Here is a 25,842-nt window from a genome sequence, read left to right on the forward strand (position 1 = left end):
TGGTGCGGTGCCATGCTAATACTCTTCACATGTCAGTTCAGTATCGAATGTGAACGACATAGGTGGACGGATAAACCTTCACCCATCATTCATGTGATATAACAGAGTATATTTGTTTGGATTTTCGGATCAAGTTTTGTTTGTGGTGTTTAGGGCGTACATTAATTTTATTACAGTAATTGACGCGCGAGAAACCATCCATTGTTCCACCGTCGATGACATTGTTGGAGCAAGGCTACGCCCCCATCCCGCCCTTTGATGGTCAAAGTCCGGATCAGAGAAATGTTCACTGACCCGGCGATGGTGACGTTGATGAAAGGATCCTGCAAATATATGGTGAAGTTACTACCCACGATTTCCTTTGAAAAATTTCCCCAAATTATGTTCCACAATTGCACATTCCATAAATAGAAATGACATTTTACCAGTTTGGTGTGCAACTGACGACAATATGAGGGAAGAGTAACCTAGTTTTGATCACGTCTACTTCAATACTTCTCAAGTCATATCTGTCACAGTACGTTTGTTCGTTACCCCATCAAAGCTGTCCGACCATGGTGCTCGTGACTAGCTGATCAACCCGATCTTGGTTGCAGTTGGCCACCCCTTGGTAAACGTCAAAACCTCGTACAGGCCGGTCGCCATAAAGTTCATTGAACTCAGACTGTACTGAAACTTTCAGGCCAGATGGTTGTCTTCTGGCTTATAACACTGGCTTTATCAGGTCTGTGTGTGTACATCATACTGACGCTGATTCAGTCATCAGCAGTGCATACAGTAACAACACCATTGATGCCTTCATTGATTTGACAACAGGTAAAGAATTATTTGTAGAATCTACATGCTTACATATAATGTCCACTTTTCTTGCTTTATTTATTTATTTATCTATTTATTTATTTATTTATTTATTTATTTATTTTATTTATCTAAACTATAATGTAGGGTTTTTGTGTAAGTGTGGTTTTGTTTTGTTTTTTTGTTTTTTTTTTCGTTTTCCACCACTTTGGAATAGATGGATGAGCTTGACATGCAAGATGAAACAGATCACTGTTTTGCTATTGATATAACCCGCCTCTACTTTTGGAGCTTGTTTGCAAATAAAGTCTTCCATGGATACAAAGTTTACTCCCACATGACCCATTTAAAACATCATACAAGCATTTGCATTATTTGTAGCTCTTTCAGGCAACCAAAGTTATCTGTCATAGTTGAAGTATATATACATAATTTTGCTTTTTCTCTGGCCAATATTCCAGTCACCATTGCACAGTCTCAGAGTAAAAGATGTACTTTGATAGCTATGTTAATACTTTGCATGCTTTTGAATATTTTTGGTCAGTGGCATACCCTTTTCCTGTCTTCCTCTTTGCAACTGGAGGTTACAGGAGTATCTCTCAAGAAAATTGGAGTGCATTGGTGTAAAGCTAGGTGGTTATATGTTGTGAATCCTGAAACTATCTTCATCTCATTCCTGACATCTAAGCTCTCCATACACACTCTTATTTCAGAAGGAAGTTACATACATTCACAAAGATTTAAATTCTCAATGCATGCCATTCTTTGCTTGATCTCCATAGTATGACCTTTTGACTTTCATTGAAAAGAATTGTTAATAAAAACATACGGAATATCTTTTCTTTCTTTTGACAACTTGTAACATTGCAAAATATGAGACAATTTTTCTAAAGTTCTGTCTCAGCGGGACAGTCATTGATTTGTGACCAAAAAACTTGCACTTACCTGTACAACCATTGAAGTATTGTGGCTTTAGTGCGTAGTGTTTAGTTTGATCTCTGTCATCAAGACAAGTGCAGATTTTATCACAAAATAACATGTTACAATAATTGAACTCAGATGAGACCTCTGGGGCTGGAAGAGACAATGTGTTAGGAGACAAATACAAGAAGTTATACAGTAATGCTGGTAGACAGCTTCTGATACTGTGTGGGACAGAATATGGATTTGCTGAAGAAGTCTCAAAAAGGCTTTTTGATAGGTGAGAGCCTTCTTACATAGCTCATGATATTTGTCCATCTCCAGTAGCACGATTTTTCTTGATGTTTTCATGTTGGTACATTATAAAATTTTGTTTAAACAAAAATTCTGTTTGTGCTCTACCAAGTAGCTAGTGTTTTGCAATGACATTCACCTTTAAATGAATACAGCCAAAACCCAGCCATCATGTGCTTACCAATGAAAATCTGTGTTAAACTGTCTGTTGCAAAATAAACTAACAAACCATAGCTTACAAAATGGATATACAATTATCTCCTGCTCATCATGAAAAAGATATGGTTTTTATTACTTTTTTACCTGATTATTAAAAAGTCTGAAATTGTCACGTCAAATAATGATAGATATACAAGTATTCCTCCAAGATAGAGATTTTAATATGCACTCACTGCCTGCTTTTGGGGCTGATAGGTAAAAATAATTCACAAACAACATTCAAGAATTTTTCATTAATCTTGCTTGGTTCCCCACAGAATAGAAGAATATTCAACAACCAATGAGGCTTCTTTACAAGTCAGCTTGTTAATGCAAAAGACCATGAGGTCGTTGACTTTGAACAAGAAGAGGTCATGTTCATTGTCATATCAACCAGTGGTGATGGTGAGTAAATGAAGTTGCCATGACTTCATGTGGTGTTGGTTTTTGCTGTCTGATGGATAACCTGTGTTTGTTAATGGAAGATTAGTAAATTTGTAACTTTTAAAATTTTATCCTCACTGTCATCAATACCGTAAAGATCTTTTCATTATAATTTCTTAAATCCTCATTTGAAGAAGATGAAAATGCATAAGAATAGAATACCCAGTCAGCTAAACATGTTAGTATTCCTTAGGGCTTTTTTAAAGATAAAGTGATGTCACTGTAAACTGCAATGTTACAAAGTGTAACAAGCAAGTGATCCGGTTTGCTTTTCAATATTAACATCCACAAATTTTCAAACAACATCAAGAATCTCCAGGTTTTAGACACTATTCTGCATTACATCTGCCTCACACTTTGATGATGTAATTTATAAGCTGTGGGAACTCACAAAATTTGTACTTGGTCTTCATACAGTACAGTGTGTTAATTACATGTCATCACATCTTACCATCTAGGAGTGCCACCGACTGATGCCAGAGCCTGGTATGACAGTCTTGCCAGGACCACACTCAAATTGTTCAACTTGAAGTTTTCTGTTTTGGCTCTTGGAGACTCAAATTACCCCCACTTCTGTCGAACTGGCAGGATTGTAGATCAGAGGTATGTGAAGAACTTACTCAAAAAACATAGAAAATAATAAAGTATTTCCTTCAAAGTGGCTGATATTGGAGCTGTTGTGTTACCGTAGTAATCGCTGCTTTACGTTAAGAGTCTCAGCATTGTTTCAGGGTAATTGCATCATTATTTCAGAAGACAAAATTAACTCACAAAGAGCTGTAATTTGTGGCAAATTGTAGAGTGTTACAGTGGTTACCATGGAAACTTACATAAAATCATGCGATTCTGTTCGGGGATGAATTAAGCAGGAAGAACAATTTCTGTCATAGATATTGCCAACAATACTTGATCATTTGTAACTATATTCAGTCGAAAATTCACAATGTTGGCCAGTGTAGGAGTTCAAATTTAATTGAATCGATTGTTGGTTAACATTTAGAAACCTTTTCCAATTCTCCTCATTTATTATTGTTTAATATTTTCTGAGAAAGTGCAAGGCTGTTAATTGAAAAAATTGACAATTGCTGAGTTTCTATTTTATTCTGTTTCAAGGGTAACTTTTTCCAATGTATGAAATATTCAGCTTGAATGGCGGAAACTTCTGAGTAAGCTATGAAGACATGAATCTCACCCGTCATTTCATTGATTCTATGCCCCTAGATTAGAATATCTTGGAGCCAGCCCAATAGTTCAAAGGTCAGATGTTGACATGGAGGACTGGTCAGTCATCAGTGATTGGATAGAGAAAGTCATAGCTGCCTTGGCAACTGTTGCCATAGAGACAAGAATTGATTATTTGTCGCCAAGGTTACCCAGAAATAATGATCAACATGACAGAAACAGGCCTTTCATGGCAAAAATGATTGTGAGTTAAGATTTATGTACGTTTTTATCAATAGCTTCATTGTTAGCTTTATCTCAATAGCTTTATCATCCTAAGTAATATTTCAAAGCACTTTAGATTTATGTTATATATTTATAAAATGATAATGTTTTTGCTTCAGTTTTTTCCCTTTTTTCTCAATAAATTATGATTTTCTATTTTGATGCAGTTATAATTGATACAAAAATATAAATTGTAGCAGGTGAGATGCAGCCATCAACTCTCAAGACATTGCAGCTCAAAGAGACATTCTTTATGATCGGTGATCTTTCCATTGATTGAATGGACATGTGACCAGACACACTGCTAAGTTTATTCCCCAAATATATTATTTGCTTACTATTTTGTATGAGTCTATGGATCCAACAGCAAGATTAATAGAAAATAGCTGCTTCAAAAAAGTTTTTCTTTCTCTAGATGAAAACCTTAGTACTGTCTCTTTGTACTTTCTCCTGTAACAAAACATATTTATTCAGTTTTCTTCTTTTTGTCAGATTTGAGTAGTCTTCCAGCTGTTTTGCATTTATTTTCATCAATGTTTGTTGTCATCAGTACATTATGGTTCCATTTATTCACCGTAGATGCTTCGAAAATATTATCTAAAGAAAACAAGAATTTTGCCTGTAGTCTACTTATGTACAGTTATGTGGAGTGACCATGGTCTTGCTTACAAGAAATTCACGTCTTTGAATAATTTTCCCACAATTTTTAAGGTAAAGAGAAACCTGACAAAAATGACATCAGCAGACGATAAACAAACGATACACTGTGAGTTCAACCTAGAGGGCAGTGGTCTGTCGTTCACTGCGGGAGATGCGCTGGGCATCTACCCACAGAATAACCCAACAGAAGTTCAGTACCTGTTGGAAGTATTGCATTGCACAGGAGAGGAAGTTGTGGATGTTCCTTCATGGGCTTATCTTCCAAAAGCAGGTCAGTGGGTAGTTGAAGTGGAATAAGACAGTATTTTCCATGCTATTTTTTGTGAAACTTTACTTCTGAATCTATTGAATGTATATTTGTCAGTTTTATTACGGTATTCAATCAATACAGGATACTTTCCTTGTCCTGTGTTTTAGTCAGTATCACAGGTTTCAGTATTTTACAGTTAATTACTTGTAATTTAAGATAATCTTTACAATAAATCTGTATGGTGTTACATCACTTGTTGTGGGGTTTTGACCATATCACTGCATTCTCAATTGCTTCATATAATTTTACAAATCGTCAACATCAAAATAAATATCAGTGGATTCATTTCAACTTACTTTGTTTTAAGATTTACACCTCTCTCCCTCTCTCTCTCTCTCTCTCTCTCTCTCTCTCTCTCTCTCTCTCTCTCATATTAACAGTGGGTTTGACACTCCTCGTGGCTTTAATGAAATACTATGATTTAAAACATGTGAAACCAGAGCTGGTCCAGGCACTCCAGGAAGGAGCAAGTGATACAATTAAGAAAAAAATTGGAATGGACCTTCTCAGAGATGGAGTAAGTTGTTACCTCAGTGTACTTCCTAATTCATTGCTAAGAATGTATAAATGTGGAGCTGTTTTCTAGAAATATTAACAGGGATTTAGTATGATGAATGACTCTTCTCCCTGATATCTCCAACAATGTGAAAATTCCAATTCAAAGTAAGTATAAAATCTAGACCTTTGATGGGCATTGGAGAACTATTTAACCCTTTGAGCGCTGTAATTTTTCCCGCCAAAAATTTTGGTGCAACATTGTACCAATTTTATGAATTTTTATGTAATTTTTTTCATAATTTTGGACCGAATGGACATCACATTACACTGGCTACAGATTTTCAGCAAAATTCTAGCAAAAATTAGGAAAAAATTGACTGGTGTACATATGATGAAGGCGTCAGAATTTGATTTTAGCGCTCAAAGGGTTAATCAAGTCTAATGCAACTTGTGCAAGGTAAACTTGATCTCACATGTTCATTGAAAAGTTAACAGAGTTGACTGAGATAATGATAGTCCCTATGGGAGATAATGGTAGTCCCTATGGGAGATAATGGTAGTCCCTATGGGAGATAATGGTAGTCCCTATGGGAGATAATGGTAGTCCCTATGGGAGATAATGGTAGTCCCTATGGGAGATAATGGTAGTCCCTATGGGAGATAATGGTAGTCCCTATGGAGAACAAACATCCCAAAAATCCATAACATCCTTTACGTTTCTCTGATTTTGCATTCTGTGTGATTGCTGCTCAACAGGAATCATACAGGTTGTGATTTTGTCTATGTGTCCGCTTTCTGTGTCTTTCCCAGCTGTCTAAGAAAAATGCGAAACTTCACAAGTATCTAGAAGAACGTGAAGTTGCTGATGTACTGCTTGAGATGGGCGGCGATAGTACATTGAAGATTCACAAAGTTCTGGAAAACTTGAGAGGATTACAACCAAGATACTACTCAATATCGTCATCACCTGTTGTGGTAAAAAATTTTTAGTTCTCAGATCACATGATCGATTGCTTTTTTCTCAGACTTTTTAGTGCTTTCAGCTTTAGAAGTACTTGGTCCAGTATGATATATGCATGTTCATGAGGTACCATGATGTCCTTTTGTCTACGCAGTAATACTGTAACACAGTAGTGTTTACATGTAAATGCACACCCTGTTTGTCCCAACCATATTTGTAAAAGTTGTAATACTTCAGCATAATTAATATATCAGTATTTCTGGTAAATGACAAATATTTATCCCGCATCAGCATGTAGTTTACCATGTTGAAACAATCTAAAACATGTGAGCTGAAGAATTATTTTGCCAAACATGAGGATACATGAAGTCAAACTGATCTTTTCCTGAACATGTAAATGAAGACTATGCCATAAATTTCTCAAATGTTTCTATGCCTTCTAGAAGTGTGTAAAGCTAGGTGGCTGTCATGGTGTTGCTATTTACCTGTGTAATGTTACGGTGAACACCTAGTACCCTTTTTGGACATGTAAGACTTTTCAATGAATTCTGAGTCAAAGTATTTCTTCATCTTTTATGTTATGTTGCATCAACCTCCAGGACAGCAACATTGCATGTGTGACCGCGGCAGTGGTCAGATACAAAACCCTGGGCAGGCAACGGACTGGAGTGACTACAACATTCTTGGAGGACAGACTGTCCATCGAGCAGACATGTCCTGTCTTCATTAGCCAGAACCCTGACTTCAGATTGCCTAGTAACAAGCAGTTGCCAATCATCATGATTGGCCCTGGAACAGGCATAGCTCCCTTCAGGGCTTTCATTCAGGAGAGAGGTATTAAACATTTAAAAAACATAATTCATATTACTGGGCTGTAGGCATGCCTGTAGAATGACATATAGAAGATACGACTAAAGGACAATGGCTATAGTTTTGTTAGAATTTTCAGTAGTTTTGCTCTTGAAAATAAGGTTATGTTTTTATTTGTAATATTCTGTATGTGATATGCAAAAAAATGAATTCTAATCCATTCAGAAATTCTGTTGTCAACAATGACATTGTACATACTGTATGCACATGTATAGGCTGTGTTGAAAAGTTGAATACTATAGGCATTGGAGTAGAACAAGAGAATCTATGTTCTACAAACAAAATTGACAGACATCAACAACCTGAACAGTAACAGTAGATGGAGCTTGAATTCACTGTCAGTTTGTGGTATGGTAGCAAGATAAGTCTAGATTCTCATATTTTGCTCACGTGTTGACACACGTGGGCATATGTCGCAGCGATGTCTGTCTGTCTGTGTGTCTGTCTGTCTGTCTGTCTGTCTGTCCATCTGTCTGTCTGTGTACTCAATATCTCAAAAACGGCTCATCAGATCAGAATCAAATCTGGTACATAGATTCAGTTTGCAAATGGCAAGAACTGATTAGTTTTTGGTGAATGTGGCTTGCTTACTTTTGCTCATATGCATAATTAATGATTTTAGAAAAAACTGATATATATTGACAACGACAGCACACAATTTGATGAGATTCGCTACAAATGTTGATCACACCAAGATATATCAGTTTTGAAAGATATTAAGGGGTGACGTGAAAGATAATTACTAATTTGCATGTTTAATGAAATTTCCTAATTAGGAGTATATATCTGAATTTACTCGATCAAAATTGACGAAACTTGGTATGCATATTGAAGATACTATGATTTAACCTTATTGAAAGTCATTAAGCATTTTTACTTCATGCAAATCGTAATTTGCATATTTAATGAATTTTTGACATTAAGGATATCTATTTGAAGTCGCATGACCAAAATTGATGAAACTTGCCATGTACATTAAAGATACTATGATAGAACATTATTAAATGTCATTCAGCATTTTTACATCAGCCAATTCCTAATTTGCATATTTTATGAACTTTCCTAATTAGGGGTATTTAATTGAATTAATGAGACCAAAGTTGATGAAACTGGCTATGTACATTAAAGATACTATGATAGAACATTATTGAAAATCATTAAGCATTTGAACTTTAGCCAATTCCTTATTTGCATATTTAATGAACTTTCATAATCAGGGATATTTATCTGTATTGACTGAACAAAAGTTGACAAAACTTGCTATGTACATTAAAGATGCTACGATACGACATTATTGAAAGTCATTAAGGGGCCGTCGATGATAAAAGCTGACGCACAAGAATTCCTTCATTTTACTTGAAACCCCCTCCCCCCCTCAAAACGAAAGTTCTTATGCGAAATCAATTTCGTATTATTTATGATGCCGTTTCAGACAAACCCACCCGCACCTCTCCGATCCCGCACGCCCATGCAAAAATACCGGAAGTGCACATTAATTAATAAACCTCCACTTTACGCGTTTCACTTTTTAAGACACAGAACATTTTAATTTGTTTCGCACGTAGGAAAATGTTTCACGTACGTGTTTCACGTTGAAAAAGAAGACAATTTTTTATTTCACATTTATGTCTTTTCGTTGTCTTTTCTGTCTCCGTATTTTGTGGTCATTCAGTTCTCGATGAACGCGAAGGTAGTATTGCGTTCTCGCTGCAAAGTCGCACTTCGAAAACAATAAATGAAAATCCTTATGCGATTTTGACGCACACAAAACGAAATGAGCTTTTACCCCCTCCCCCCCCTAAACGAAAGAATTACGTTTGTCGTGCGTCAGCTTTTATTATCGACGGCCCCTAAGCATTTTTACTTCATCCAGCTCCTAATGAATTTTTGAAATTAGGGATATATATTTAAATTTACATGACCAAAATTGATGAAACTTGCTATGTACATTAAAGATACTATTATGTAAACTAACATTATTGAAAGGCATTAAGCATTTTTGCTTCAGCCAATTCCTAATGTGTGAATTTAATTAATGTTCCTAATTAGGGATATATTCTTGGATTTATTTGATCAAAGTTGGCATAACATGCTATGACATTGATGATTATACCAGGTTATACCAATATTGGAAGTCATTTCGCACTTAAGTTTTCATGTCAGCTAATTAATAGTTTGCATATCTAATGAGCTTTCAAAGTTTGGAATATTTAGTTTGAAGGACTTGACCAAAGGCAATTACTCTTGCTATATAAGTGGTGATACAATTATAGCAGTCAAAGAAATTAATTATTTTTATTTCAGTTAATTACATATTTTAATACTTAATGACCTATAGAGTTAATCTGTGGTGAATATTGTTTATTATGTTGATCATAATACTTTCAATGAAGTTGCAAACATGTGGCAAATGTTCAAATTTATACATAACTGCAATATATAATGAAACACGTGAGCATTTACAGTTCATATCTGGTGAATAACTTGTCATCACATTATTGGTTACACTCCTGAATGTTCTTTCTTTCCTCCAGTTCATTCAAATGCCACTGGTGCCAATTTACTGTACTTTGGCTGCAGACATGAACATAAGGATTTCCTATATGCAAATGAACTAGGTAAGTGATGCTACCATTTCACTGACCAATCACAGTCAATTTTACATCACAAACAAAAATACCAAATCATATATGCATGTATGGCAAAGTGAGTGCCTGCCTCAGTATACAATGGCACTTTCAAAATCTTGTTATGATGGTAACACAGTGTCTGCTGACCCATATCCCAGGCCCATATCTTGCCTCCTAAATCGGCTGTGATAAATTTGTGAAGTCAAGGACAAAGAGCGCCCTCTAGAGTAGATTTTGCAGTCTGAAATAGCACACAAGATGAGAAAATTTTGGTGTATTTCCTTCATTGACATTGATTTTCTCATATATGTGACTGTTCATTGGCGTCTGATGTCACAAGTCTGGTTGCTTTGCATCCTTTCAATGCGATTCCATAAATTTGTTCAAATTTGAATAATATTTATAAATCTAAATTGTTTTAAATATCTTTTGTAATTTTTTTATCAAACATGTTCAGTAAAGAAATCAAAAAAAGTCCAAAAGTTTTAAAACACCTTTTTAGGTTCACAGAGATTACCTCATTTAGATTAGTTCAAATAATGATGACATTTGTCTATATAAGATATTTGGTCAATTGTCCTATGGGTGTATTTGTTTTATTTTCTTAATGGATGTATGTTCCTATATAATTACTGTTAACAGATACATAATTTTTTTCATTACTTTCTGCGAAAAAATCACAAAAACCACAAAAAATGTACAGTAGAGCTGTATCAGTTGCCAGGTTACCATTATCAATTCACATCCAGGCGTGAGTGAGTTCACATCAATATGACAGCTGTGTTGTTTTGTTCATGTTTGGTAATTTAATTTTCACCAGATGCATAGAACCTGTGGACAGTCATTGTATAGACCAATCATAGGATTCTTTGGTAACTCACAGTACCTAGACGGACTGGGAGTAACTACTAAACATAATTGCCTAATTACTCATGAGAATGCAGAATTGATTAGAGTAGCCAAAAAATCATTTCTAAAACAAATCATAGTGCTCACTATTTTAAGATTGAAAATCATTAAAATTGCTATGAAGTTGGAGTCTAACCTTTGACCCTGGGAGACGCAGTTTTTGAATTTACAGGAATGAAAAGCCTCTCATCACTATTTCTGTCTTTTTTTTTCCCTTCATGCAGAGGCATGGGCTGCTCAGGGACATCTCATTTTGAGAACTGCATTTTCACGAGACCAGAATTACAAAGTCTATGTCCAAGATGTACTCAGGGAAGATGCACAGATTATATGGAGTTATTTACAGGTAAATTATTCAGGGGAAAAAATTACCATTCCTGGATTTAGACAGACAAATCGACATATAGACAGTTAGAGACACAGACTGATAGGCAAACAGAGACAGAGAAGTGTTATTGTAGTGTGATATATAAACAGTGGCTACACCTAATCACCAACTGTATAAACATACTTTTTATTTTTAAAATATTTTCATTAACAACTTTGTTACTCTTTCAATAAATTTATTATAGGCCGGAGCTTGTCTGTATGTTTGTGGAGATGCCAAACACATGGCACATGATGTGCACAGAGCTTTGATTGACATCTGTCAATTACATATGGACCAATCAGAGGCAGTCAAATATCTAACCTTCCTGGAGGAAAACCAGAGATACCAAAAAGATGTATGGGTCACATGACCCATCCAACATAAAGTTCAAGTGAAATAAATATGTACATGCAGCTGCCGGTTCAAAATCTCCATTTTGTGGACATTCAAAGTTAATATTTTACAAAGTAATTCTGTAACCAGGTGTGTATTTTATACTTGTTGTGGATCAAATTACTGGACATCTTCAGTAACCACAAATGTAAACATGTATACATGTACGGTACAATGCAACGTATTTTGAATTTAGTTTTTCAAAGGGCGGTGTAGAGCAATGAGCACAATATAAATAAATTATTTCAAAAGTTTTCATAACATACCTATTTTATGAAACCTTGGCTGTGAAATCTCTACAGTAAAATGGATGACTTCTACAAAATTTATCTGACATAGCTCGTGTACATTGTTGAAGTAAACCACTATAGTCTGAATAAACATGAATGAAATAATGCCATATAGGTTAGAAAAATGAAGGTGAAAGCTTCTGAACAAAGTTTTTTAGGAAGATGCCAGCCGACAAAAGAGTTACAAAGCAGTAACAATGGACAACAATCTGTTTGTTCTCCAAGGCTGATAATACAGATGATGTTCAAATATCATGATGCAATAAATCATTTATTTCAATCCAGTACATATGTTTGTTCATATACTAACTGTTCAGAGCAGAGAAGAGGATTTACAGCACTCCAGTCCTTTCATGCTATATCCGCAGTTCAAGTTTGTCAAATGGTGGTGAAGTTATAAAGTGATTGGCAGCATTGAAAACTCCCCTGGAAAAACAGATTGGCCCATAGATTGGATAGGAAGTGGTTTACTGCATACAATAGTTGTGAATGCCAGCTTATACATGACCATCATCATCTGATGCCAAGCTTGTTTCAGCAAGGGTTGGCAGAGGTACATCAGTTTGTATCATCAGAAGGGTGTGATCACGGTTTACTATTGATACAAGTCCCAGTAGCTTAGGTCATGCAAAGTGGTCGAATGCACTTGCCTGATCTTTGGAATACCTTACAGTAAAATTACTGTATTCTATTACCACTTTCACCTGTCAATTTTTATTTACAAAATCAGACCTAAGGACGACAAAAAAGTATTTAATTTCTGTTTCCTGACACGTGGAACAGGTTCTGTGGCTATATAGTTTTCTTTTCTACTTCAATATATATAATGCTATATTTTGGAAAGTTAGAATTGTGACCGTCTGTAAAATGCCTTTTTTTCTGATTTAGCATTTTAAAGCGTATAAACGAAAGGCAGCTATCCTCACAAAGTCTGTAATTTTAGTGATATGATATGGCGAGTTGTTGGGGTTGTGTGTTGAGTCTTTTATACATGGAAATACTTGTATGCCAAGGATTTCATTGAACACTATGCCGGAATGAAGAACTCATATAACATGTAACAACCTCAATGTGATCCATGCCATTACAAGAAGCAAATCTATTTTTAGTCCCACAAAGTCCAGGGGACTTGTAGACTGGGCTCCGTCCGTCCATTCGTCCACACAGATATCTCAGACATGCCTGAGCCCATGCTCAAGTCTTGAACTCACCATGCTGTGATGGTAAATTACAATTCCCTGGGCAAGACACGGGTCATCAACTCACCATCATTTGTGAATCCAGTCCCCTTACTCGCTGGGTTATATTGGCCTAATACTAACATAATAATGTGACTATGAATAATGCAGTGTCGAATGAATGCAAATTTCTCGATACACACTCACTCACAACTATATATTGATGAGACAAAAACTTACACATTTGATAAAAATGAAATAGTTTATTTCAATTATTCTTTTTTTTCTTCAGTGTGTGTGAATGTCAATGTGAACAACTATGAAACATACAGTAATAGCAATTCAGCATTTTGGATTAAATACCGTTTCAGATTTCAATCTGGAAGCATGGCGTTTTTATCGTTATGTCAAAAATTCAACTCCTCTTTGAAAACTACAAAAGAGTATTACATACCGCAATTCCTACATTTCTTTTGATTCTCAGATTTGCATTTATATAAGCATACTAGATATTAACCCCCGTTTAGCCACCAAATATTGTTTGACCCTGTGGTTTAAAATGGTATGGTTGGACCCATGTAATAGAACAAACGGGGGATTGTGAACCTCAGCCGACATTTTCATAACTATCAGAGGTGTTTTTCTGTGCAAGTTTAATGGCTTAAGTGACACAGACATTGTGCTTTGGAAGCGATGGCTAATGAATTCCCACTTGTGGTAAAATCTGAAAATGGGTGATTGTTGGTAAGATTACTTAACACACAGAAGCTGGAGTGAAATTCATATTTCCCATGAGAAAGACTTCGAAAAAAATTAATTTCAGAAATTTATATGTTATGTTGCCAAGCAAGTGCTAACTTGCAAAAATTTCCATTTCTTGTTACAGAGAAGAAAAAGCTTCCATGATTTCATTGCTTCAAAAGAGAGTTATGAAATGAACAAGACACCCAGATCTTGGCGTTCTTTCCCCATGATCAACTTCAGTTTCATCAGCTTGGGAAAGACCCCCAGTGTGTGAAAAGATATTTTGAGGAACAATATATGTAATATTGTATTGAATACACAAACGAGTCTCAAGTAGAATGACAATGAAAAGACCATGGTCGAAACCCACATCTGAGTGGCTTGCCATATTACATTGCTTGCACAAACAATGTACATATTTTGTCTTGTTAATACAAACATATTTATTATCTGGCCTCTAGGGGGCGCATACGCCATGTTGCACATTCGGCACACAGGCAAACCTCACTAGGTACAAACTAAATACACCGATCAAAAATTTTACAATATACATACATATACTACAGCAAATCAGCATTAAGCTTGCTTATTATTAGTGATCATTTTGCAAGAAAATATCTTTTTTTTTCAGAAAGTAGATAAATTGTACAGGACTCAATCAACTGAAACAGTAAAATTGCACTTGTTTTACACAAGTTTTCCTTCAGGAAAAAGAGCAATTTTCTTGCTTGGTTATTTGCCAGTGCTGAACACGGCTAAAGATAACACGGTCACCACATTTCCTTTGAACAGAGCTTGAGAAAAGAGAAAAAAGACTCCTGGACAAAAAATTGAGAGCGTGTAAATTTTTTCAGAAAAAATCTTGCGCAGAAGCGTCTATAGTCAATTTCTATGAAAGTTTCATCACTGGAATTTCATTAGGGATATCTTTAGAACGAAAACGGGAGAAATCTGCCCCTGCAAAATTACGATAATCATTTGATTACTTTGTGGTTCAAGTAGCAGTGGGCCCTTTACACAACAGTAACATCATTTCCTGCTGGTGACTCATTGGACCATGTACTGACCACTGGACAAAGGAAATAAAGAGAGCAAAGGATACCTTTGGTCGTGGAAACTCCCAGTACTGCTCAGTCTTGAATGAACTCTGCTTAACTCACCTCAACTCCTGTACTCACTTTCAGGCTTTCTATCAAAACTTTACAGGAAGCTTTCCTCATGTCTACATTCTCGTACATTATATGCACAAAGAACGTGCACAAAATTTAAATTCACTTGATTGATTCCATTACTATCATTATCGATTAATATTCCCACTTCACAATAGACAAAAACTACACTTCAATGTCATACTAAAAATACAAGTTCTGGAGTTTACAGAGAGCTAGGAAACGGAATCAAACATACAACAGATACATGGAAAAGACCTTCCCAAGTCCAAAAAATTTGGAAATTTTTACACACTCACTGAAACAAGTCTTGAGGTAAAAACCACTTATCATAAATGACTTTAGTAATTTCAGGTACATGGATGCATTTTTCATTCAATTGTCGATGACATCGCTGTCATTTTTGTTGCCCACTCTTCAGATGGACAAAGCCTTAAAATCATTCATATACACACTCTCCACTCCGTGATTAAGACGGAGCGGGGATTTAGTCATCTCTTGTTTGCTGTGATTCCCCTGCATGATCAGAGTCGAGGCATCCAAAGATTTCTCTGATTTGCTGCTTTCAATTCCAAGCAAACATGACTTGAAAGTCCCATTAGCAGTATCTTCTTGCATTTATTTTTTTCAAGGAGATGGTTTGAAATCAAATGCAACTTATGTAAAAGTGCTTATTGAACTGTGACCACAGACACTCCAATGAACGCATAACTTGGATTTTAACAACTTAATATTTTTTTTTGAGTTGCAACTCAAATATGGCTGGTGCATATATACGTCTGACAAGCACCTGAATTTAATCAACCAAATCGGTCCCCACAGATTGAAACTGTGACATTCTCAAGGACAGTGTAGTATGGATTAATAATAAGGGGAATTCAAAACATCTCTGGAAAAACTGGATGATATTATTGTTGGTAGACAAAATGCAAAAAGACGGCTAATGGGCTTTAACACTGCCTTACATGTAGAACACACAAAATACGAATTTCTATTTTTTTACAGTATGCCATACTGGACCTATCTAACAATATACCAACCCTTGTTATGCAAATAGGGGTCGGAGTTCAGATATAACTAAATATGTGGGGCGACTTCACTACATTCTTCACAAATAAGCCCCGAAAATGTTTCCAATCAGCATCAAACATACTACTCTATACACTAAACTTTTTTTGCAGGCACATTTGATTAATAACTTTTTATGGCAATGTAATTACAAACATGATCAGGGTCAGAACTGCCATGCTATCCATGTCATAGAGAGGAATACACACGGCAACGTCAAGAGATCAACTGAGAGTTTTCTCACATGAGCATACACAGCGCCCTCAAGTGACTGATACCTCTTGCATCGCACAGGTCTGTCCACAAACACGCATCATTGTTGAACCGACCCTTCGTTCCACAAAACCTTTCCCAGGGCAACTTGGCAACAGTACATCAAAACCACCGACTGGACAACAGTCGAATTCCCCTGCCAAAGCCAATGTGATGAAGACATGGCACAATACACACGCCACTATGTTCACAATTCCACTCTCTAAGAACGAATAACAAAACAAACGAAATCCCAAGAGTATAGAAGTCAATTTTGCTCAGACTTGGATTACAAGCGTTCACTCTCTACTAAACACCTCTCCTGCGCATTCATGAAATTCAAGACTTTGTCAAAAAAATATGTGTAAATACAGCACATTACACCGTACATATATTTCTGATTATTCTAAAAGTTTGTTTTTTCTTTCTTCTTCTTCTCTTTTTTTTTCGCTAAATATAAATAAGATCACTTCTAGGGTTATAGAAAGTTCTCTGTCTTCTTTTGGTAGCAACAGAGAATCGATGCTTTCTTCTCGGATTTCTCTATCATCAGCAACTACATGCTCTACCATCAAAAATGTCGTTGACACTGCAGAGAGAGAAAACATGGCAACGAATTACAAATCTAAGGCTCCAAATAACACTTGTCTCACTATTCTGGACAGGCATCACTTGTCTCACTATTCTGGACAGGCATGCTGATATCTTAGATATGAAACGCACTTGCCCACACGTAGGGTTGGAAGTTTCAGTCCATCAATGGATGTGAAGTCTCTTTATTTACCAAACATGCAGAAGTTTGAATTCACTCAACTTCAGCAGTGTTACAGTTATACAAATTTTTTACGCTACATAATATATTGAAATGATTGATCATTTAAACATTATTGACCAGTACCCTGTGAGTCTTCTTTGGGAATCAATGTGAAAAATACTAAGATGGTAGGTGTGGATGTTTGGGAGTTTTTGAGTGTGACGGACATACATCCGCACATACATACACACATACACACATACATACATACATACATACATATGCACATACATACATACAGCCGTACAGATGCCAACGACTCACCATATAAGCTCTTTTTGGTATTTATATACATACCAAATATGAGCTAAAAAGTACCTCTGAGGTACTTTTCCGAACCCTCTAATGTCTCATGCAAAGAAAGTCATTTTTCGAGATCTCTAATCTGTAGTGATTACAGTTTCCACTGGACTTCAAATTTGGCCAATTCATGCAAGACAATACAAGTGAAGCCTGTCTTTTTTCACAGGCATTAACACTGAAAACGGCTTGTGTCCTCTACAGAAAGGTACAACTCTATTCAACCTATTAATGTCAGCTTGGAAGATCTAGAGTATTATAGAAAAGTGTTGTAACTGCAATGTCCATGAGGACAGGATTCACAATGTATGTGCATCTGATACAATCCCTGTCCAAAATATTTGTCGACTAATATTTGTCGACTAAAAAAAGATACAAATCTTATTTGCCTACGAAGACCAGCTAAGAAAGCATTTCTTTGAAAAGCGCCCTCACTCTTTAATACAAACGATCCTGACACCCCTTATGGAGATATATGCTTGGCTACTTGACAGTGCCCACTCTGCTTTTAATGGGAAATCAAGCCCACGTGCACTTACTTACCTTAGCCTTTAAAACACATGGTTTCGTTGAATATCATCTCCTTAAGCTTCTCCTTGGGCAGATCATCTAACTCACACTCAAAGTCAAATGGTTCCTCTGCGACAGGCTGTTTGAAGAAAGGTGAAACATTGACAATTCCAGAGATACTAGAGCTCCTCATGTCTGTAGCGAGGCCTGGCCCTGAGCCAGGGCAGCAACAATCTGTCATTTGAGCTACCTTGCTAATTCTAACCCATCCCCACCCTACAGATAGGTTGAACTATTACACAGAAAAACAACAGGATGTACCGCAGTTACCATAGATAAAATGGTTGCACTGGATGACAACAAGCTGGGTTGACGGTGAAAACAATAAAACTCCAAAATGAAGATCAGTGGTTCATTCAAGGGTTGAATCAATCCCTGCCATTTGCGTGAAGTATTTTGTAAATTTTTCATATCCATTGCGTGTTCTGTACAGCACACTGTGACGTATGTCTAGTGCGTTTTTAAAGAAATGTTAATAATATAATAATAATATAAGGGTTTCATTCTTTTCATCCAGATTTGGAACAAAAAACAGAGCACAATGAGACAGAAAATTTTCAGTACTGGACTTTAAACTATTGATTAAAGCAGTCTGATTGCTGGAAAGAAATAACTCAACCACTGTCAGAACTGAACTTTGATAGAACACGGTTGTTTCTGACAATACAACTGCCTCTTTGTTCAGGGAAATATGCAGGTGTGTGGATTGAATACATTTACAACTTGACAAGGTTTGTAAATGTATTGTTTTATACCATGGCACAACTTCTTGACAAATAAACTAGGGACTGAGATGAATCACAAGCAAATCTTCTAAACTTCAGGCTCTTTTGAGATTTTGTGATCATGCAGAGAATCAATGCACTCTGTAAGCAATGGTGACTATACCCCTTTTATAACTTCTCCTGTCACTCTGACCCCAAAGGCTGGCTGTTATACAACAAAAAACCTGCCTGAAGTACACGTTTGGCAAACACAGAAACACGGTCTTTTCATCGCAATGCACAGCTAGATCTGCTTTCAAGCAAATCTATCAGTAAAACCCGGCATCAGTGATCAATTTGAAAGCTATGTGCTTGTACATACAGACAGAAGAAACTTCCTTTTCACAGAAAGCATGGACAAAATTTTGCATAATAGCCGGAAGAGACGTACTTCATCGGCAGGGTCATTCTATTGTTCTAGGCAGGGGTGAGCACTTACCTCATCAGCAGGGTCATAATATTGTTCTAGATAGGGGTGAGCAAGTGACTCCTCAACGGTGATCCTCTTGTGTGGGTTGAAGGTCAACATTTTATCTAACAGATCTTGGGCTGAAAGAGAAAAAGAATTTACACTAAAGTTAATAGAAGATACATGATTTAAATAATGTATCACTAATGTAGTTGAACTTTTTACCACCTTCACACAGATATCAAAATCAAGAAGTGTACCCAGTAACCTTTGACCCTGATTTACATGCATGAATCTGCTTAATGCATGGTTTGTACATTTCAATAATAATTGTTCAAAAAAAAGATGACAGCTGTCTTTTCTTTGGCAAAGTACACAACACGGCTTAACCAGAAACTAAAACTACAAACAATGCATTTGAATACTGGCATGACATACGTTTGATAGTCTCTTTGCATCTACTCGCAGCTAACACGCACCACGTCACATGAAACCTAGCCCAAACAAAGGATGCCATTTGAAATCTCTACCTGGCGTGTTTGCTTACGCATGTGTGAAATAGATTACTGCATTCTAAAGCCTGTAGGCATGTCCCTAAATCTCATGTCAATGGACCATGGTTGAGATTCCGTGGGGACGGTTAGCTTACTGGATGAGTTAGGTCAATGATATACTGAGCTGGGTAGAGAAATGTACACCTGTAATATCTAATCCAGTTTTATGCTTGAATAGTGTTATTATTTATTTTTCATTTTTTTAAAGTGACTGTGTAGGCAAACTTGATATAAACCATGTTATTGTTCATTTATGGAAATAGTATAGATGCATATCTCGTAAGGTTGCAAGCTGATGAGATAATCAACAGTGAATATTCATATATCATACAAAAAAAATGTTTCTGCCTAAAAAATACACAAAATTCTACTGAGCACTTCCTTTCATTTGTCAACACACTAAGCTATGCATTTCATAAAAAGAACACAATATTTCTATGAGAGCATTCCATCAGTGAAGGGAGAACAAATATTCCAGTGGTTCATGGTAGATAAAATCAAATTTTCCACTTTGTATTGTTCTGCTTCTATATTGTATGAGTTCACCTAAACCAACAATGAGATCACTGACGCATTTCAACGTGCTAATGCCACGTCAGAAGGCCAGGCATCCTGTCTCTACATTGAAATCAAATACGGAGAAATTGCACCGCCACTTTTTCAGCTGTCTCCTCCCGGCGGCTGTTCCAGGGACCCAATTTCTCACATGCCGTGCCTTCCCTGCCTTTACCTAGATATCTAATTCATAATAAAATACATCGCAGGCAGAGAATATATGTACGGCAGGTTGCTGTGTTAACCCTGCGCAATGTAATTGAAATCAAACGGCACAATGAGATGAGAGATACGATTTGCCTGGGCTTCCATGACAAAATATGACTTTCATGAAATCAGCGCCACATTCTCATTTTCTGTTTCCAATTGCAACCAATTGAAACTTCCTAAATTCACAAATCATCTACAAAATTGTACCAAGTACTGGGTGTTCTTGAATTTCTCGGAATCTGCACTCTAACATCGAAGTGGCATTTCAGAGAGAGCTGTACTGCAAAGGATTATTTCAAAAACAACACTTCTATCAATCCCATATAGTCTCCTTCTCACCTGTCTAGTTTCTCCCACACACAACTCTTTCATCCCCAAAACCTTTTATCAGCCTCTTACGAAATATCCGCCCTTCAAAAAACATATTCTGTACATCACACAACATCAATACAAGTGTATGAGTAGTCTTGACCAGCAAATTCTAAATTTGCTCAAGCAAAGTTTTTCCCCACAAACAAGATGCTTGATTTTTAATTTCTCCGATAAATATCGTTGACAAAGATTAGGAGTTTGTTGCCTCCTTTTGGATTGCATACACTGCATTGACTGTAGCCGACAATTTCATTTTTTTTTTTAAATTATAGTCGGTTTTTCGTACATGTTCTGCAAAACTGCATCAAATATTCATATAGAAAGCTGGACATGTGACTCTTAACACACGTTTAAAAGCAAACTAGGTTACCCTTTGTAATAAATGCTATACATATTTAAAACCAAATATATGAATAACCTATGTGCCTTCCACAGAGGGCTCAGAGTATTATCATATGATGGGTGGGGGTGGCAGCAATAGAGGAAACAGCTGGGGAGAGAATTTCCATAAAATTGTACTTATCAATGACACATTACACAAAGAACTAGCATGAATAGTGGATGAAAACAGAAAGAGTATTACACCTTCTTACATTTGACGGAAAATTAAAAATATCAATTGTACTTCATTTACAGCAAGAAATTGTTATTTCAAAAGATTGACTGAAGACAGATATTACATGTTATTACAAATACTGCGACAGAAACGCCTTTTTTTCAGAAAGGAAGATGACAGAACAATTGCTTTACAGAAATACAGAGAAATTTGAAATATCTGTCAAAGAGCTGAACAAATTTTGTTCAGCAAGGAACAATTCAAGAACGATTGTGATGTCATAGAAAACTTTCACCCTGTCAACACTGTAAAGTTGGTTTTACCCCATTGTTGCGAATTGCAACTTTGGGCCGATGCACACAGAAACAGGGGACGCAGAGGTTGGAGAGTCAATCATCAAAGCGGCAGCCATTCTTCTTAATCAAAAAATTTGCCTCGATCAGTCAATTGATATTTATGAATTCTTTTATCTTCTCCAGCAAAAAAGTTCCAACAAAGCCTCTCCCGCCTCCTGGGGGTTGGCAAACTGAACATCTATCAGATAACGTTTTTTTGCAGGAAGTGCTGTGACATTTGGAAATCAGACTGAATGTCCCAAACACTGCGGCAATAATTAGATCACTGAATAAAATCAACCATGTTATAGATGAGGCTGATTCAACAAGCCATCACTAAGTCATTCTGTGTGGGAAGTCATCCCTCTAAATGGCAAAGTTTGCTCAACCTGCTCTTCAGAAACACTGCAATTTCATTCAATGTAGGGGACGTTAAATGGAAATTAATCACTTTATGGAGTTGTTTCTGCTACGCTTCCAGGGATGGTGCCGTAACCTTTGAAGATATTTTCATTACGTTTGTTCTACAAAATAAATTCACTTTCTTATGCTTCTAACTGAAGAACGTCAAAATGCAGAGCACTAGCGTTGCTCACACAATGCACTGTGCACCATTCATGATGCGTACGTCAACGAAAGAATTCTAGTCAACACTAAAATTCAGTTGACAACATTTACACTATAGCTGACATACATACAGATTGTGTTGGCAAGTTGCACACCAAGCATTTGAAATTGATTTCTGGAACATAGAAAAGGAAACTGAGATTTACAAAATAGCAATCCTGAGAAATACATCGAAAGTAAAATAATATTAGCAACTCCCTGTATTTTGTATTTGACCATAATCCTTTATCACGCATTGGTCAATATGGTATTAGTTTTAACAATTAAATAAACCTTTCTAATTATAACAAACTTTTATCTTTAATTTTATCCTTGGTCACGTACACACTAGGCCTTACATAGTGTATATACCAATCCATGATTTTGCAACACCAACAGTTAACATCCTCAGGGTTGGCACAAGTGGTGTAAAATTATCAGCCAACTTTCTCTGATTTCATTTCCTTAATTTATGCGCTAACTGTTCTGAAAGGTTTTAATGATAGCACTGGCTTTATATCACCAGCCTGTGACAGTTTACATGGTGAGAAGTCTGTTTTTGTTCACCATACACAGGGAGAGAACTAATTTAAAGGTAGTTGATACCTCAATTTACAATCTTTCAGAGTGACAATCTAATATTTGTAATCTATCTTGTTTTACAAAATATATCCGTCACAATACCAGTGGATATATCTGTCAAAATTCATGAACACAAACAATCAAAATTGCAGACAGTGCAAAAAGAATAGCATTTCATTTTTCAAAATTTTCTTTCTTCAAAGGAACTCCGGCTGAGACGATCTTCAATAAGCAAAATAGACACATGCATTTCATATTAACTTTCTACATGACAGCGTTTTGAACGAACTCTGTTATATGAAGTTCAGTTACATCTTAAAATTGTTACAGGTCATGGCTACAATTACAAGCCAGAAACTGATCTGATTTGGCTCACTAGAGGTCAGAGGTCATGGCTCCAGTTACAGGCCATTACCTGACCTGATTTGGCTAACTGAAAGTCACAGGTCAAAGCAATATGATATTAGGGAGCTCATAACCGGATTAGATTCAGCTTAGTGACATAAATGCACTAAAGAACTTCAATCTGTATCAGTCTGATTTATTACATTTTACATCATGAAACTGGTGATAAAGATTTCAATAGATAGCAGATGTATAATAGTTCTTATCAAAATACTGATCACAAATTGTGTCTTGTTCTTTCTAACGTTTATTAGACCTGCCATGAGTGCCAACACTGACAAGAAAAATCTTCCAAACTTTATGGTCAAGTTAAAACACACAGAAATACCTGTGCTATTTTCTAGTTCTAAATCCACTTATTAGGCAGTTTACTTTAGTGACTTCTGTCTAGTTCAGGGTAAACACTTCATTTAACCCTTTGAGTACTGTAATTTTTTCCCATCAAAAAAAAAATTTAACGCAACATTTTACCAATTTTTATGAATTTTTCTGTAATTTTTATATGATAAGTTTGGACCACACGGATATCACATTTCATTGGCGACAGATTTCTATCAAATTTTGGCAAAAATCTCAAAAAACTGACAGGGCTATATTTCATAAAGGTGACAAAAATCAACTTTGGTGCTCAAAGGGTTAAATATGCAATTATGAAGTATCTGAATAGCCTTAGGTAAACACACATTTTCAGTGACACATACAATTCTAGTGCAGCACGCACACTTAACACTTTCACTGTAGGCTGTCCTTGTCTGTCCACTTTGCTAAATCATACAAATGAAGAATTTCCAAGAAAAAGTTTTCTCATGAATTGTGTTGTAACCTGTTTGGTTGAAGGTTATCTAAATTTACTGTCCTACAAGTTTGTTTGATGAATTTTTTTTCAATGAAGTGGAGATGTCCAGTCATAGTAGATATGTGCTCTTAATTTACTTGTCAAATTTTATGATCAGTTCTCATAATCCATAAACTAGGATATGTAAAATGAAGCTGTTGATAAAAATATAAGCTATTCCTACAATTGCAACAAATTGCTACCAAAGTTTGGCATCTCACTAGGCAGAGGGAAAGAGGAAAGTCTACAACCATAAACTTGGAGAGGATTTGGGTGACAGTGGAAGTAAGGTCTGAAAATATTCATTACAGCGTTGACACCAACAAACTCCCACTGGGCCGAAGATTCCCTATATCCCTGTGTCTCTTACCTTTGGGGTCAGCCCTTGGGTACAGTCTGGTCCAGGGTACTTTGGGTTTGAGCGGCAAAGACTGTAGGTAGCCCCGGGCCTTGTCATTGATTATACATGTGAGATCTTCGGCAGTTGGAGAACCCAGCACACTCAGGATGTGATTCAACTGATCCAGATCTATGAGGTGTGCCAGTCAAGGAAAACATCAAATAACAATGCTAGAGATTCAAAAAAAAAATACTTTTTCATGGAATCAAAGAGGCTTCCTGATGAAATAAAAGTTTTCTTTTTTCAACACGTGACTCACTGTGTCAATCTGACTGGTTTTGTATAATGGCAGAAACATTACATAGATTTTAGGACGGGATGCATTTTATGCATACATTAGGACACGTAGACCCACACAGACACAGACGCCAGACAGAAACCCATCACTCCAGTTTCCATTAAAACTATATAAGCTGTATCTGATCATGATTTTGAAAACCCATTTTGGATGACATTCACACATGATCCATTTCCGATGCTATTAAGTGATATTATTTTTTAGTTGGAATGACATTGATGGGCACTAAGTGACACCAAGGACAGAACTTCAACGTTTCCAACTCAAATGTGCATCATTGCTTTGATAAGTTATTACACTGAAAGCAACCCTAATATCACTGTATTGCTGAACATTTTGAAAAAGTAATCTGAAGTATATCTGCTGAATGTTGGCTGAATATCATTGTCATTATTGATCCATTGCCAAACAGCCAATCAGTTGTATATTAGCCTTGGTTTCAGACTCCTTAACTTGTTGTAAATAATGATTATGTACAAATCAGATATAACCTTCTGAATTGATGCACGTTGGCCTAAGTATTTCCTTGCAGGAAGTCTGATGAAACAGTCGTGCCAGTGAAATTGCAAATCATTGTATTAAGGCAGAACACGCATCAGGAACAGATATTTGGATGTTAAAACTTTTACAATATTCTTTTGGTCTACCACCTGTGAGGACTAATTTTGAATGTTATTGAGTAAATAAAGTTTTGACCGGTTTAGTTTTGCGAAAATGAGAAATTTAATTTTCCCCATAGAGATGATTAATACAGGGATGACGGCCATTTTGAATCTCAAATATTGTTCAACATTAGGTAATTTGTGTCACTAGTACCAACACTTGCATGGTGACACCTCCTCCACCCTTTCCCCATTTTTATCCTTGATTTTGA

At 36.2% G+C, this 25,842-nt stretch overlaps 2 protein-coding genes across 2 annotated transcripts in view; one reads left to right on the forward strand and one right to left on the reverse strand.

The window, feature by feature from the left end:
* Nucleotides 1–276: 276 nt before the first annotated feature.
* LOC139144903 (NADPH oxidoreductase A-like) lies at nt 277–12,279 on the forward strand. The gene is made up of 12 exons (XM_070715730.1): nt 277–816; nt 1,858–1,999; nt 2,490–2,616; nt 3,114–3,258; nt 3,877–4,081; nt 4,813–5,032; nt 5,452–5,588; nt 6,380–6,544; nt 7,130–7,364; nt 9,935–10,018; nt 11,164–11,285; nt 11,512–12,279. Exons 3-12 carry the CDS (start codon nt 2,586–2,588, stop codon nt 11,677–11,679), a joined length of 1,512 nt encoding a protein of 503 aa, XP_070571831.1. The 5' UTR covers nt 277–816; nt 1,858–1,999; nt 2,490–2,585; the 3' UTR covers nt 11,680–12,279.
* Nucleotides 12,280–13,413: 1,134 nt separating this feature from the next.
* LOC139144904 (mitogen-activated protein kinase 1-like) overlaps nt 13,414–25,842 on the reverse strand; it is a 44,429-nt gene continuing 32,000 nt past the window's right edge. The window contains exons 6-9 of the mRNA XM_070715731.1: nt 24,641–24,799; nt 19,291–19,400; nt 18,061–18,166; nt 13,414–16,992 (exon numbers count right to left, since the gene is read on the reverse strand). Coding sequence (XP_070571832.1) covers nt 18,062–18,166; nt 19,291–19,400; nt 24,641–24,799 — 374 coding nt within the window. The 3' untranslated portion in view covers nt 13,414–16,992; nt 18,061. The remainder of the gene's footprint in view (nt 16,993–18,060; nt 18,167–19,290; nt 19,401–24,640; nt 24,800–25,842) is intronic.

Source organism: Ptychodera flava, chromosome 12, assembly GCF_041260155.1.
Source record: "Ptychodera flava strain L36383 chromosome 12, AS_Pfla_20210202, whole genome shotgun sequence".
Lineage (NCBI taxonomy): Eukaryota > Metazoa > Hemichordata > Enteropneusta > Ptychoderidae > Ptychodera > Ptychodera flava.